The 13,712-nt window shown below is 37.4% G+C and overlaps 2 protein-coding genes and 7 non-coding genes across 12 annotated transcripts in view; 3 read left to right on the top strand and 6 right to left on the bottom strand.

Moving 5' to 3' along the window:
* LOC120775670 (eye-specific diacylglycerol kinase) overlaps positions 1 to 13,712 on the top strand; it is a 242,124-nt gene that overhangs the window by 120,436 nt on the left and 107,976 nt on the right. The gene's annotated exons all lie outside the window — the stretch shown is intronic.
* LOC120775678 (farnesol dehydrogenase) lies at positions 2,133 to 3,216 on the bottom strand. The gene is made up of 2 exons (XM_040105970.1): positions 2,542 to 3,216; positions 2,133 to 2,462 (listed from the first exon to the last, which is right to left on the bottom strand). The coding sequence occupies exons 1-2, from the start codon at positions 3,112 to 3,114 to the stop codon at positions 2,286 to 2,288; spliced, it is 750 nt and encodes a 249-aa protein (XP_039961904.1). The 5' UTR covers positions 3,115 to 3,216; the 3' UTR covers positions 2,133 to 2,285.
* On the bottom strand, positions 4,102 to 4,173 carry Trnac-gca. The gene has a single exon. It is a non-coding gene; the product is annotated as a tRNA-Cys (tRNA).
* On the top strand, positions 4,415 to 4,487 carry Trnaa-agc. Its single transcript has one exon. It is a non-coding gene; the product is annotated as a tRNA-Ala (tRNA).
* On the top strand, positions 5,115 to 5,186 carry Trnap-ugg. The gene has a single exon. It is a non-coding gene; the product is annotated as a tRNA-Pro (tRNA).
* Positions 5,949 to 6,020, bottom strand: Trnac-gca. The gene has a single exon. It is a non-coding gene; the product is annotated as a tRNA-Cys (tRNA).
* Trnac-gca lies at positions 7,014 to 7,085 on the bottom strand. The gene has a single exon. It is a non-coding gene; the product is annotated as a tRNA-Cys (tRNA).
* Positions 9,173 to 9,244, bottom strand: Trnac-gca. Its single transcript has one exon. It is a non-coding gene; the product is annotated as a tRNA-Cys (tRNA).
* Positions 9,567 to 9,638, bottom strand: Trnac-gca. The gene has a single exon. It is a non-coding gene; the product is annotated as a tRNA-Cys (tRNA).

The following is a 13,712-nucleotide window of genomic DNA, read 5'->3' as shown; positions in this document are numbered from 1 at the left end:
TTTGAGTTTAATTAATTGCTTCGTCGAAGAAATAGATGATTTTTTTTATTTAACTGCTGAAAATGATATATATACATATGTATGTATATATGGATTGGGTAGTCGAAAAAGTCTTTTCGTATTTTGTCAATAGATGTCGTTGAAGTCGTATATCTCCAGTGCTGCCAACCACATTGTGTCATATCATATGACGTTGGAAAGGTGAGATTTTAGCATTAATTTAACCAAAAAACAAATAAATTTTGAGAAGTTGAAAGAAATTTACAACTGTTCAAAAATTAGTGAAAATAATGAAGAAATTCGCTATATTTTTGTATAAAAAGGGAAGAATGCCAGAATACCACGCAAGCCACCAATGAAAATTGCAAATTTTACGGTGACGATGCTGTATGAGTTCGTGTAGCACAACTATGGTTCGCTCGTTTCCGTTCTGGAAACTTCGAAATTTCGATTTAGACCAATGGAATAAAGTCTCTCGCGGAAAAATGGCAAAAAGTGGTCGACCAAAATGGTACGTATTTGTTTTTTTATTTATTAGTATAAATAGAAATACGAAAAGACTTTTTCGACTACCCAATATATACATATATTTGATCTTTATTTTTTTGGTTTCAAGTCATTCACCAGCGCCGCCTATCGAGTGTTCATCAACCTGTAATAGAGATGCTAAAAACTCCCTACAAATTATAATGAAAATATTATCAACATCATAAGCCTAGAACCTAACCAAATAACTTTCATCAGCAGCAAACATTCCGACCTAAACCGAACTAAAGATGAACTTTAGCGGTTTCCAACAGAGAACATAAAATTTGTAACTTTAAATATTCGTCGCTGGCTGGTTGGCATAGACCACAGATTTGTCGTAGCCCTTCCCCCACAGGTAATAGTCTAACGGCGTCAAATCGCACGACCGAGTTGACTGGGCCATTTCATGAGATAACACGTTCACTGAACTTGGTTTTCAATAAATCGATTGTGACATTTACTGTGTGGCTTGTGCCCCCGTTCTGTGGGAATCATATATTATCCAAGTTCGTATCATCCAATTCGAGACAAAAATATTCGGTTATAAAAAAACTTTTAAATCGCTCTTATTGAAAAACCCGCTCTTAAAGTTGAGGCCACTGACTCCGACTTTCGGTAGTAAATTTAATTAAATTCGACTTGTTGTCGGATCGTATATCTTTCCATGATCAAATGCAAATCTTACTGAAGAGAAATGCCAAAAGAGCGGGGAAAAATATGACATCGTTTGTGCTATTGAAAAACCCTCTATCTTATGAAAAGTCTCAGAAATAGCGAAACAAGTGCGACGAAACTCTCATCATCTATATTTGTATCTTTATCTTATCAAAAATCAACACAATTTCTGGAGTAAAATCAAGTGCTCACAGAAGAGTTTCGAGTTTTTCATTTAAATATTTTATTTTATTCTCTCTTACTCTCTAGTACTATGTTGCTATAAATTGTGCGTCTGTACGTATGTATATAAACAGTGCTGTCAAGCTTTTCTGCAAATTCCGGCACTTATTTGTTTTTAATTAGTCTCTTCCAGAGGCCTGCTGAATAATTTAATCGCTTAACTGACATTTATCGCCGATAGAAAAGTCAACACAACTCAATTGTTGTATTGATTAGATTGTTGTTGTGGTGATTATGTGCGTTCGGCCAGCTGCACACGCCTCCCGCTTTTCATTGTGCACAATTTCGTTGTCTCTCGCACTCATAGTCTTTCCTCCAATTTTTCTCTGCATCTCTCTTGCTCTCTTTTCGCACGGCACTCCAGCTCTGTGCGCCTTCAATTAATTTCACGTAAATCGCTTGTTGCTATTAATTTGCTTGTTGGAGCGCACTCATCGCACTTATCGCCCACAAACAATATCAATGGCAACTACAATAGCAACAAACACGTAATTTTATGATTATCAGGTGATGACAGTTTAATGACTTCATCTGTCGAACACAATCAACGAGCGGCAGCTCCAAATTAAGTAGATTTTGTGTGGTAAGCGGCGCAGAGAATGCAAAGTAAACAATTGAATTACGGCTGCATAACAACAACAGTAAATACAAATTGTTTTTAACGAAAATAAACAGGAGATGAGAATGAGAATGAGAATGAGAGCTGGTAACTTGTACAAAAATTAGCTAAATATATTTATTTTGGTATTTACATATTCATATAAGTTTATATATGTGAGTGTTTGCTGGTTACCGGGTAGCGGCGCGCATTATTTTATTGTACTTCCTTCCCTTCCTTTAGGGCTAATCGGCTATGTACCTTAGAACCATTCGCCGACGGCGCGCAGCGTTATCTCTTGCACTTGGGCGTGCGGGGGCGTGGAGAGCGCATAAATTACGGCATTGGCGATATCGTCGGCCTGCAGTATAACATCACCCAACTGAGCTTTCGTCTCGTCCGGCACGATTTCGGTGGACACCCAGCCGGGGCTGATATTCTGACAAATCAAAAAATAATCACTATTCAAAAACTAAAATTCTTCAATATCACCGCTGGCGGAGACTTTGTGCACTCACCGTCGTCTTGATCTTCGTTTTCAACGTGATCAACTCCTGTCGGCAAATCTCATTGATTGCATTCAGAGCGAACTTTGTCGGCGTATAGACATTTAAGCTCGGATCGTCCTTACCCGGATTGTAGCCCGCCAGACCGGCAGTACTGTTGATGAAAATCAAGTGACCGGGATAGTTGCGCTTTCGCATGCTTTTCAGCGCATTTTGCAAACAATAAATGGAGCCCATCAAATTGGTGTTGACCACATCACGTATATCGCTAACTGGCATGTCGGCCAGGTTGCCATCGCGCAGTATGCCCGCATTGCTGACGAGTATGTCGGTGCCACCCAGTGTCTGTTCGATCCAATCGAATGCCTCGCTCACCTGCTGCTCCTGCGAAACGTCGCACTGCTTGAAATGGAAAAGCGATTGCTGTTCGGTAGGCAGAGATTGCTTGAGCTCCTCCAGGCGATGTACGCGCCGCGCCAGGCCCACTACTTGTATGCCCGCGGCCACAATCAACTTGGCACAGGCCGCACCAATGCCCGAACTGGCGCCGGTCACCACGGCTACACGATTTTGCCAGCGATTCATATTTGGCGAATTCACAAGTTTCCCTTTTGATAAATCTAATCAAATCGTTTGCTAAGTGCTGCGCCGAGAGAGTACCAGTTGCGCGTGCTGTGTAGCGGCGACTGAATGAGGGCTGGTCGGCACAACTGTGCATTTGCAGCGTTTGCAAGTACAAACGACAACTGATAAGCTGATTAGCTCGGAGTGTTGCTGCGTAACACACAAACGACATGCATGTGTTTAGTTGTTGATTACCTGATTTATTTGATTTATTTTTCAGTGTACCAAAGGGACGCATATGAAGCCGCAGACTCCGTTGTAAGCGCACAGTGTGTTTTTTAAACGAAAGGGTTGCTTAGAAAAGTTAATGGAATTATAAAATCACATAATGCCGACATGACATTGAATATTGTTAATATTTATTAATATTCTTTATTTTAGTTTTATGCTTTGCTTAAATCTTCTTGACGGATCTCTTTCTTTGAACGTGTAAAATTTTAACAATTAAAACAGTTTCAAATAAATAATTAAAATAGAACACATTGAGATACTCGATCAAATTCTTTTATAAAATTCGATTTATCGAATTTCTGTATTCAAAAATTTGCATATACATATCATTCCAAAATCGATAAAATTAAAGATATCATCAGTTATTTCTCACATGACTTATCGAGCAGACATCGAAACTTTTGAACTCAGTCATCCATCAGGGACTATATAATCTAAAGTATACTTATTAAGAGAGCTAGCAGATATACATATATCATTAATAGGTATGTACATACATACATATGTATTAGCTAGTCATACTTAGATTTACTGTGCCACAAGTATTCACGATCTTTATCCGTCAGCATTACGTGTTCATTTCCTACTGCTGGTTTCATACAACATGCGATCATATGCAATTGTGCACAAATTTATTTATTTTATATTATTTACATAAAAGATTAAAAAAAAATCTGTTGTAAAATATAAAAAGGCAACTCTAGAAAAAAGCTATTAAGGGGACACCCGGGTTTGAACCGGGGACCTCTCGATCTGCAGTCGAATGCTCTACCACTGAGCTATATCCCCACACAACACCATTCGAGTTAAAGTGGCAGTAAAGCAAAATTAGATATATGTAGCTGATTGTAATTATTCACGCATGTTTGTTTGCATATGAGAAAAGAAACTGAGTAAAAGCAACTATATACTATATTTCTGCGAACCGCTTGTATGAACTCAACATCGAGCAATCGCTTTTGTATGAATCAACAATGCAGCGACAAGTTGACTGTGGTATTATTGTGCATTTGGCTTAGTGGAATTATGTGGGGATGTAGCTCAGATGGTAGAGCGCTCGCTTAGCATGTGAGAGGTACGGGGATCGATGCCCCGCATCTCCAAATGGCTTTTTGTTGAACATCTTGTAAATTATTTTCTTAAGAAAATACGGATATTTTGCAATGGCACGCACATACATATGTATGTATTTGCAAAATAAACAAATTTATAAGCCTAAAAATTAAAATTATTTTATAAATAAAAGGAAAATGGTTATACTTGTGACAACATATTATAAACATAATTGTGTTTGATCATTCTAATTCGCACATTCTGGCAATGTTTTCTTACAATAGATTTGAAGACTGTCGGATGATTTCTTATAAATGTTTGAATACTCTTCGTTGTCTAATTTGAAGTTTTCAACTTACGTAAAATAAGAACACACATTTAATCATATACTCAATATTTTATCGGGGACATAAGAGCCTAAAACAAATTATTTACACTTAAAACTAAAAGCTTTAAAATTTGCTGAGAATCTTCAATTTGCTTTGAAAGTGCGGCTATCACATACTTCATGTTCACAAAATAAGTGTTTGGGATTTAATGTAGCCAAATAGATTTGTGTACATGTGGCAACATATAAACTGAATAGCTTATTGTGTTGGATTTGGTGAATTGCTTGTTTATGGTGAAATGCGCATGTGTGGGGCTAAAATAGCAGAATTTTCAAAATTAATTTGTGCGGCTCAATGGTCTAGGGGTATGATTCTCGCTTTGGGTGCGAGAGGTCCCGGGTTCAAATCCCGGTTGAGCCCGATCGACTTTTTTTTTTTATACATATGTATATTCCCTACGTAATTTTTAGTAAAATACTTTATTTAACTACTAGTGGATCCGGCCACGCGTTGTTGCTGTGGTTGGTATACATTTTATACTATTATTCATATGTGACCTGGTCTACGGAAAGGGGACTTAGGTGTCAAAAAAAGGAGAACAATTAATGAGATTTCGAGAAACTGACGATTATTTTTAACAGCTTTTCCCAGAAAACTAGTTTTCGCACGTTAGCTCCCTTTTCGTAGACCAGGTCGCATATAATAAAATATTCAATACAGTGAAAATTTCACTTACGAATAAAGGCGAAAACGTTTTTGTCGGTATAAGCATCCAAGGGATTATACTTGAGGTTTAATTTTGAATATATTCATACAAATAAATTTCATTGGAAAAAATAACGACTTTAAGGCTGCTTTCTCAATGTCTGCTTACCAGTCGTTCTGTTCAGTTAATAGAGTTGTTCGCTTAATAATTGTACTTAATAAACATCAACAAACTGAGACCGGTCAATGAGCATGGTTAATGGAGATGTCCGATTAATAGAGCGTCCATTTAATAGAGCTTTCACTGTATTTTTTACATATGAATTGTTTTTACTATCATCTCTTCTAAGCTGGTCCAAACCAACAGATATATTGTATTCAACCGTAGAGAAAGTCGAAATAGCGAACAAAGGCAAATCTGATGCTGAAATTATTTAGTTACAGCTTATAAAATATTGAAAAACAAAAAATTTATTTAGGGGACACCCGGGTTTGAACCGGGGACCTCTCGATCTGCAGTCGAATGCTCTACCACTGAGCTATATCCCCAATTGGGGTTTCGTCGCCAAAATGCACACAAAACAACTTCCTATTGGGGATAGGTGGCTGGGCTGTCACTACACCCTACATACGGTTGGGCTTCGTGATAGATATTCATATGTTTGGGGCAAGAACAATTCTAACTACTTTCTTGCTGCACTTTATTATTTTATTGGTGTACTAAAGTCATTTGCAAGTATTACTAGTTTGTGTCGTAACATGAAAAATTGTTATTTTATTATGCAAACTTTAATTAATAGATTATTTGACCAAGATTATCTATTTATGACTTTACCATTAGGGGACGACAATAATTAATTTTTCTTTAGGGCTTAGGAGTTTATTGTTAGTAATTTGAAATTCTGTATTTTTTATACAAAGACTCTTGCGTGTATGGAATGGGGCATGCACTCAGACATTTACCTGCTTATTGCTTTATAAAAAATAAACCTTTATTTTATACTCAAATCAGTATCAAGGCGCATTTATTTCAAAAGTGAATGTACAGACGAGTTTTAGATTTGAAAGCAAAGCGTAAACTTTAATAAGGGTTCTGTACATTTCGGTAGGTAGGCTCCGTTTTATGTTTATATTTTGAAGGAAAGAGAATGGTATTATTTTGCTCATTGTATTTTTGTGGAGGAAATTCCATGAATAGCATTTAAATTAGGTAAGTTAGCTTGAAATTAAATCACAGATATCAAGGAAAAATTAAATAGCATATAAAACTATTTGAAAGGATAACATGCCATTATTTTATTCAAAAAGGTTTGGCGGAACCTGTCTAAAAAGTTGTATATCTTGCGTTTTCTGTGTTTTGTTCTGCTACAGGTTATATTTTAGTATAAACCATGAGTCATATGAGAAATAATTTATTATTTCACAATACTTTATTTACCAATAAACCATATATGATAAGATGAAATTGAATTAAAAATATTTTAACAATAATTTCCAGCCAAATTTTTAATTTAAAAGTGTTCTAAAAAGAAAAAAATATTAAGGGGACACCCGGGTTTGAACCGGGGACCTCTCGATCTGCAGTCGAATGCTCTACCACTGAGCTATATCCCCACATAAAATTTCTTCGCCAAAACGGTATTTCAATATACACTACTTGTGTGTGTAGAATCTTCTATTTCATTTCTTTGTGTTTGCTCTGCTTTTGCTTTTGTCTTTTCCTTTCTGTATTTGTATTTGTATTTGAACTCTGTTCAGCTTGTGGTGGGAATGAAATCATTAACATTTGCTTTGAACAGAGATATAACAGATGTATTTTATGTTAACAGCCTTTCTCTGTTATTGGAAATAAATTTATGAAAATTATAAATTTAAATTGATAAAAGGGTTCCCTCGGGTAAAAAAAACCTTTTTTTAAACAATTTTTTTCTCATATAAAAATTAAATATTGTATTAGAATTTTTTGTTGTTACAAACATACGCTAATAACAAAGAAATTCTGAAAATTTTCAGAAAAAATATCTTAAACTCTACCATTGCGACGCCATTTCCGGTGACCCCTTGGAAAAACGATGCGCCCGCGTTGGAAGGATAACTCCTAACAGAATTATCTAGAGAGAACCCCTTAATAACTAAAATTAAATATTAGTATCGTAGTTTTGAAGAAGTGTTTTAAGCAGACATAATTCTTTCTACCCATCCCGCATTAAAAAAATATGCTTAATCAGACACAGTCGCCGAAATAACAAACCTTGGGTGTGTACAATCGATGTGAATTCGGTGAATGCGGAAGAAATACGCCGAAGTGTTCGCTTCGTGTAATATATGTATGTAATCATGACTTTTTATAGCGTTTTCTTTTCTAACAAAAAAATTAATGCAACATATTTTGCCCTATGCTCGGGCTGTACAAGTTGAGGGTACTTTCTCAAAAGCTGTTTCAGGTTAGTTTGTTCTTTCCTTTTAATGTTTTCTTCCAACCGGCAAAAACGCAACATTTACTACCTTCTCAAAACGCAAGGGTGGGTTTTTAAATCAGGTTCACTAAATAACGGATGATCCAAGTAGAGGTACTTTTTTCAATAGCATTTTTTTTGATAGATCACTTGAAAGTCTTGTCAAGCTGTCTCGTTATTTTAGTTTACCATTGTTTAGCTTTCTACATTTACAAATTGTTCAACTTTATTACGAAAATTCACGTTCTCTAAAGAATACGTTTCGCTGGTTTCGCTTAAATTATGGTCAACATAATCGGCCTACTGGGCATACTATTCGCAACACCATCAACCATCTTGAGACCCAGCTTTCATTATTGGATAATATTCGATCGAATAGATCACGTCCAGCACGAAGACCTTGGAGAGTCGATTTGGCGCCGTTCGCAGCAGTTCGGACTGACGTATGGAACGAATTGGCGCCTTTTTCGTCGAGATCTCAAATTTAAAGCGTACAAAAGACAGCTTGTGCAAGAACTGAAGCCGCTTGACCGTCCCAAGCGATACCGCTTTGCACTATGGTCTATTGAAAAGTTCCAAAAAGATGCGACTTTTTCGAGGTAAATCTTGTTCTGCGTTGAGGCCCATTTATGACAATTGCTATTTAAACCAGCAAAATTGGCGCCTTTGGGACTTGAAGAGAGCTCTTGAGGCATTTCGAAAAATTAACGGTTTGATGTGATTTGTGGGCCGCAGGAATCATCGATCCATATTTCTTCAAAAATGACATCGCATTAGTCAATGGATTTATTAAGGTAACACTACCGTGAGCAGATAATTTTATGTTTTGTGTGGCGCGATTGGCCACCAAGATCGTGTGATGTTACACCGTTAAACTTTTTCCTCTGGGGATATGTAATGTCTACAGTCAATGCGGACAATCCCCTTCGATTCAGCCCTTTGAGGAAACATCGAACTTGTTATTCGCCTGTTAGCAGTTGAAATGCTCGGACGAGTCATCGAAAGATGGACTCAACGGATGGATCATCTGAGACGTAGCCGCGGCCAACATTTGAAAGAGATAACCTTCAAAAAGTAAAATTAAAAAATTAAAATTATTTTAATAATTACTTTTATACTTATTTTATGTTCTTTTAAGAGTTGTTTGGGTATTAATTACACTAACCAAAAATCAAGTGTAGAATTTGCTCCTTAGTGTTTAAATAACTTCTCAAGTGTATGAGCTGTCAAACAAAAAGCTTAATTAGGGGACACCCGGGTTTGAACCGGGGACCTCTCGATCTGCAGTCGAATGCTCTACCACTGAGCTATATCCCCACACTTTTTAACCCTTTCCCCAATATTGCAAAAAAAAATTATTTCCAAAATGTACTAACCGTTAAATGGCTCATCGTTGTCTCTTGCAAAACGTGAAGCTGCGATGACGCCATTCTTAGCTTGCAACTTAAGGCAATGCACTCCTTATATGATAGCTTGTCTTGTTTCGTAAGTAAATTCAGCAGCAGATTTGATGGTTGACGAACCGTTGTTTCGCTTTCATATACACATAGCAAGTTGCAAAAATAATAGCGTTGTTGTTATTAGAGAGTGTGGTTTTTTGCATTCCAGCACCAGCTTAGTGCATATAAAAATGTAGTTAAGGGGACACCCGGGTTTGAACCGGGGACCTCTCGATCTGCAGTCGAATGCTCTACCACTGAGCTATATCCCCACATATTTAATCTTCCCCCCAATAAATTTAAGTTATATAACACAACCGTTATCGTCAAGCCCTTTTTTATCAACATCCTGTTACCCGTTCGAAAAGCAGAAAAAAAGGCAATATAATTGATGTATGTCTTATCTACATCAAGATAACTGTAATTGATAGATAGTGGAATTTTTAATTTAAAGTTTTGGTAAGCTTTAATATGAGTTCTGTCTTTCCAGAACAGTTATTTAGTCGAACAGACAAACATATTTCTGCAGCCTGTTATGTAAAATAAAAAAAAATTCATTTCTGTCACAGAAAATTAAGCTTCGCGCAATCAATCTTCAACACATGCACATCCCCGCATCCGCATTTCATGTTACTAGAAGTGGAACCGAAAAATTCAATGCAACTAGATGACTTACTCTTCTTCCTCCGCAAAAACTTGGCATACAAATCGTCGTCATATTTCATGGCGATTGCTGGGAAGTCATATATTTTAATCAAATCAAGCATATTTTCGGTCAAATCTGTTTGGCAATATTCTCATTTCACTTTTTGCGATGCAAAGAACTGAAGAATGTGCTTCGCGCGTCTTTTGAATGTCACTGCTTCAGAAATCTCTCTTTGTTTATTAATATTGCTTCATTCTTGAGCGAGCGTGTGCGCTAAGCTCGTATTCTGCGGGACACTTTACTTTTATGTCGCAGCGTATTTATCTGTGTATGGGTTTGCGCCCGCTTCCTCAGTTCCCGCTCACGCTAAAAGAGAAACTTCCACGTATCACTTACAACAATATTGACAAGCGCTGCGATACAATTTGCATACAGCTGCCGCCCCACCCGTTTTCTGCATAATACTGGAGGGATGCGAGGCGGGAGAAGAACCCCACAAATGCAGCAGTTGCAATTTGGAGGAGAATGACTGAAAGTTCGTATATTCAATGACAAAATGAAAATGCAGTAAAGCCGCACTGGAAATTTCTGGCAAAGTCACGGGTGTCAGACACGAAGATTTGCATGCATTCGCATTCGTTTATGAAAAATGTTTTGTATTTGTGATTGTGTGTGTGCCTTGAACTCGGAAGAGATGCTTCAATTTTCGTGAGGATCAAGTTTGCCATAAAACTTTACTACTGCTTCCAGGCTGAGAGCATTTGATTATAACAAAAATAAAATTGTATCAACACAAACTGAACTTGGCGACCCGAAATACAAGTGAAACTTGGGAGATGCGTGATAATGCTGTAGATGCTTAAACACAAAACCACATCGATTCAGTTTGAGGAATCTTTACTTAGAATATAATTCAGAGCAACAACATTGAATTTGCTCATGACATATGAAAAAATTGTTAATAGATACCAAATATGTAATATAATAAATATGTCTATGCGTATATACATCCGAGGTGCATGATACTTGGATCCCTTTTCATGGGCCTTTTTGGACAAGGAAACAAAAAAAGTCCGGCGTCACATCTGGGTTGTAGGGCGGCTGCGAAAGCGTGGGGGTGCCGGCTTTGGTTAGGTAGCTATTCACAAGAAAGGCGGTGTGAGCCGTGCCTTTGACGGTTTGCTCAGGAGGAACCAATTCATGGTGATGATGCCTTTGAGGTGAAAAAAGACAATGAGCATCGTTTTCACTTTGGATTTGCTCATTCTTCCGGTCCTCATCAGCGACCTCTTTCCGGCTCTCCAAAAACGTCTGGTGCCACCGAAACACACCACTTCTTGCTAAAGCAACATCTGGGTAAGCCTGCTTGATCATATCAAACGTCTCAGTCGCAAATTTACTGAGTTTCACACAAAATTTAATCGCGTCTCTGCTCTAGCGAACGAGTTTTTGAGATTAAAAGTACATATTTTCATAAAAGATTTGTCAGCCACTTAAAGTAACTTAAAGCTTGTGGGATCATCCATTTAAAACCGTAAAATAGGACTAAGGAAAATAACATAAAATAACGATGAAAAATAAATGAATCTCAATTATGCGTGTCACCCTGTATAAATATTAATTCTTGGCACTCTTAAGGCTCTTACACAAGCTTACTTTTACACACTTGTTCCCAAAAAAAAAGTCGAAAAAGAGAAAAAAAACTCAAAATAACGAAACGCTAAGCCAAACCTTGAGCCTTTTAATAGTTAACGGGAAAATCCGCTCCACTAAGCAGGATTATTACCGCAAATGAGCACCGCACAACAACCTGAGAGGCGACAGACAAGTAAGCAAATTACACCAAGACGTTGGTCCAAACACGTAGCCCGCGTAGCCAAGGATATCCTTGCAAGCACCAAAATTTGTTACTTGCAGCCAACTCAAGCGAACTAACGACACGTACGGCTTACACTCAGACATGGTCGTTTACCAAAAAGTGACAAGTCAACCGACCATCAAGTCAAAATGCTCGTAACACGACCAAGACGCATTAGTTACGGAGACGAGCGCCAGCGGCAGGCGTCGAGCACAGCAAGGTGTCACTTTATGAAAGGAGCCAGGAAATTCCAAATTTATAGCTATCTCTCTTGAGTAGTTTTATGCGGCAGTCGCTGGAGTGTGGGGTGCAAAGTAGCTAGACAAATGCGTATAATTTGTAAATTAACTAAAACTTAGGTACCGAGGTGTTCCAACTAACAAACACCCGTGAATAAATATTTATCTAGTTTTTGTTGTTTTTACACCACCTTAGTAATATTCAATGCCTTCAACATGACAAGCTCTCTACTAAGTGAGCCTAGTGTGAGAAAGGGATACAGAATGTCCTTGTATATACCGTTGTGGTAGATGAGGCAGAAATGAAAAATATTCGCTGTAAACTTTTCTAAAATGTATAAATATTCGAAATGTTTCCTTCGATTATGACGAATTTACTCCTCGTCACCCTCGTCGCAATGTGTCAACTCTTCGTGCTACGCCAATTTCCGGTAAACATCCCGCCATTAAAGTCTTCAGCACAGCAATCTATTAATTAAAAGGATTTCAGTGAGGGTGGAGTGGTGTTGGTGAGGATTTGTCGTGAGCGCTCAAGACTTGAGCAGCCGGATATAATGCGATATGAGTGTGTTGGTGTTGCTGTTGATGTTATTTTAAGTGTTTCAAACTATAATTGGCAGCTATGAATAGAAGCAGTTGCTGTTAATTTTAAAGCAGTTTACTTTGAAACGTATCCTGACGTGTTAAGTGGCATAGCCGTCTATTAGACGCTGTCGCTTGTGAAGGGGGCGGACACTGAAACACATGTCAGCGATATTCGCGATTAAGTGTCTTGCTATTGGATTTTTTGAAGCAATAATATTCTAGTGGGGTAATATATATATAAACTTAACCAACTTCAACTCCGTCAAAGAAAAATTTCTCATTATTTCAGGTTTACTTATTACTGTCTGAAAGGATTAGATGTGTTGCTTGTATCAAACAACGCTATTTGCTTAGGTTTATACTAAAATCAAATACCGGGTTGTTCAATAAGTTTTGTCGTTCTATAAGAGAGGGCTTTGCTACTAGCCCAAAATTTATTATGTTTTGTTGGTACACTCTTCATATGAACGTGTATGAAGTTTCATTTCAATCTGTCAATTTATTCTTTGTTTACAAGCCATTTAGTGTCACAGTATTTTTTACAATGGAAAAAATTTAAAATCATGCAGTGATAAAATTCTGATTTTTGGAAGATGTAGCACCAAGAGAAATTCACGAACGAATGTTAAAAGTGTAAAATGATTGACCACCTACAACTAAAACAATAAAAAGATATGTAGGTTGTTGAAGACGATCCACGTGAAGGACGTCCAAAAAGCGCGTCAACACCAGAAATTATAGCCAAAATATATAGAATATGGTTTTGGAAGATCGTCGATTGACTGAGAGAGATTTAGTAGAGACTCTACCCATCCCACTATGCAGTGCGAGCCATATTTTAAGTGAAATTTTGAGTTTTAGAAAGCTTTATGCACCATGGGTACCGCACTCGCTAACAATGGAACAAAAACACATTCGAATGCGACTTTCGCAGCAATATTTGGAGCGTTAAAGGATAAAGTGACTTTTGTGCGTCGATTTGTCACTATGAATGAGAGTTGGGTCCATCATCATGATC

The sequence above is a fragment of the Bactrocera tryoni genome, chromosome 4, assembly GCF_016617805.1.
Source record: "Bactrocera tryoni isolate S06 chromosome 4, CSIRO_BtryS06_freeze2, whole genome shotgun sequence".
In the NCBI taxonomy this organism is placed as follows: Eukaryota; Metazoa; Arthropoda; class Insecta; order Diptera; family Tephritidae; genus Bactrocera; species Bactrocera tryoni.
Note: the sequence above shows the minus strand (reverse complement) of the source record. Positions and strands in the feature narration are given on the sequence as shown.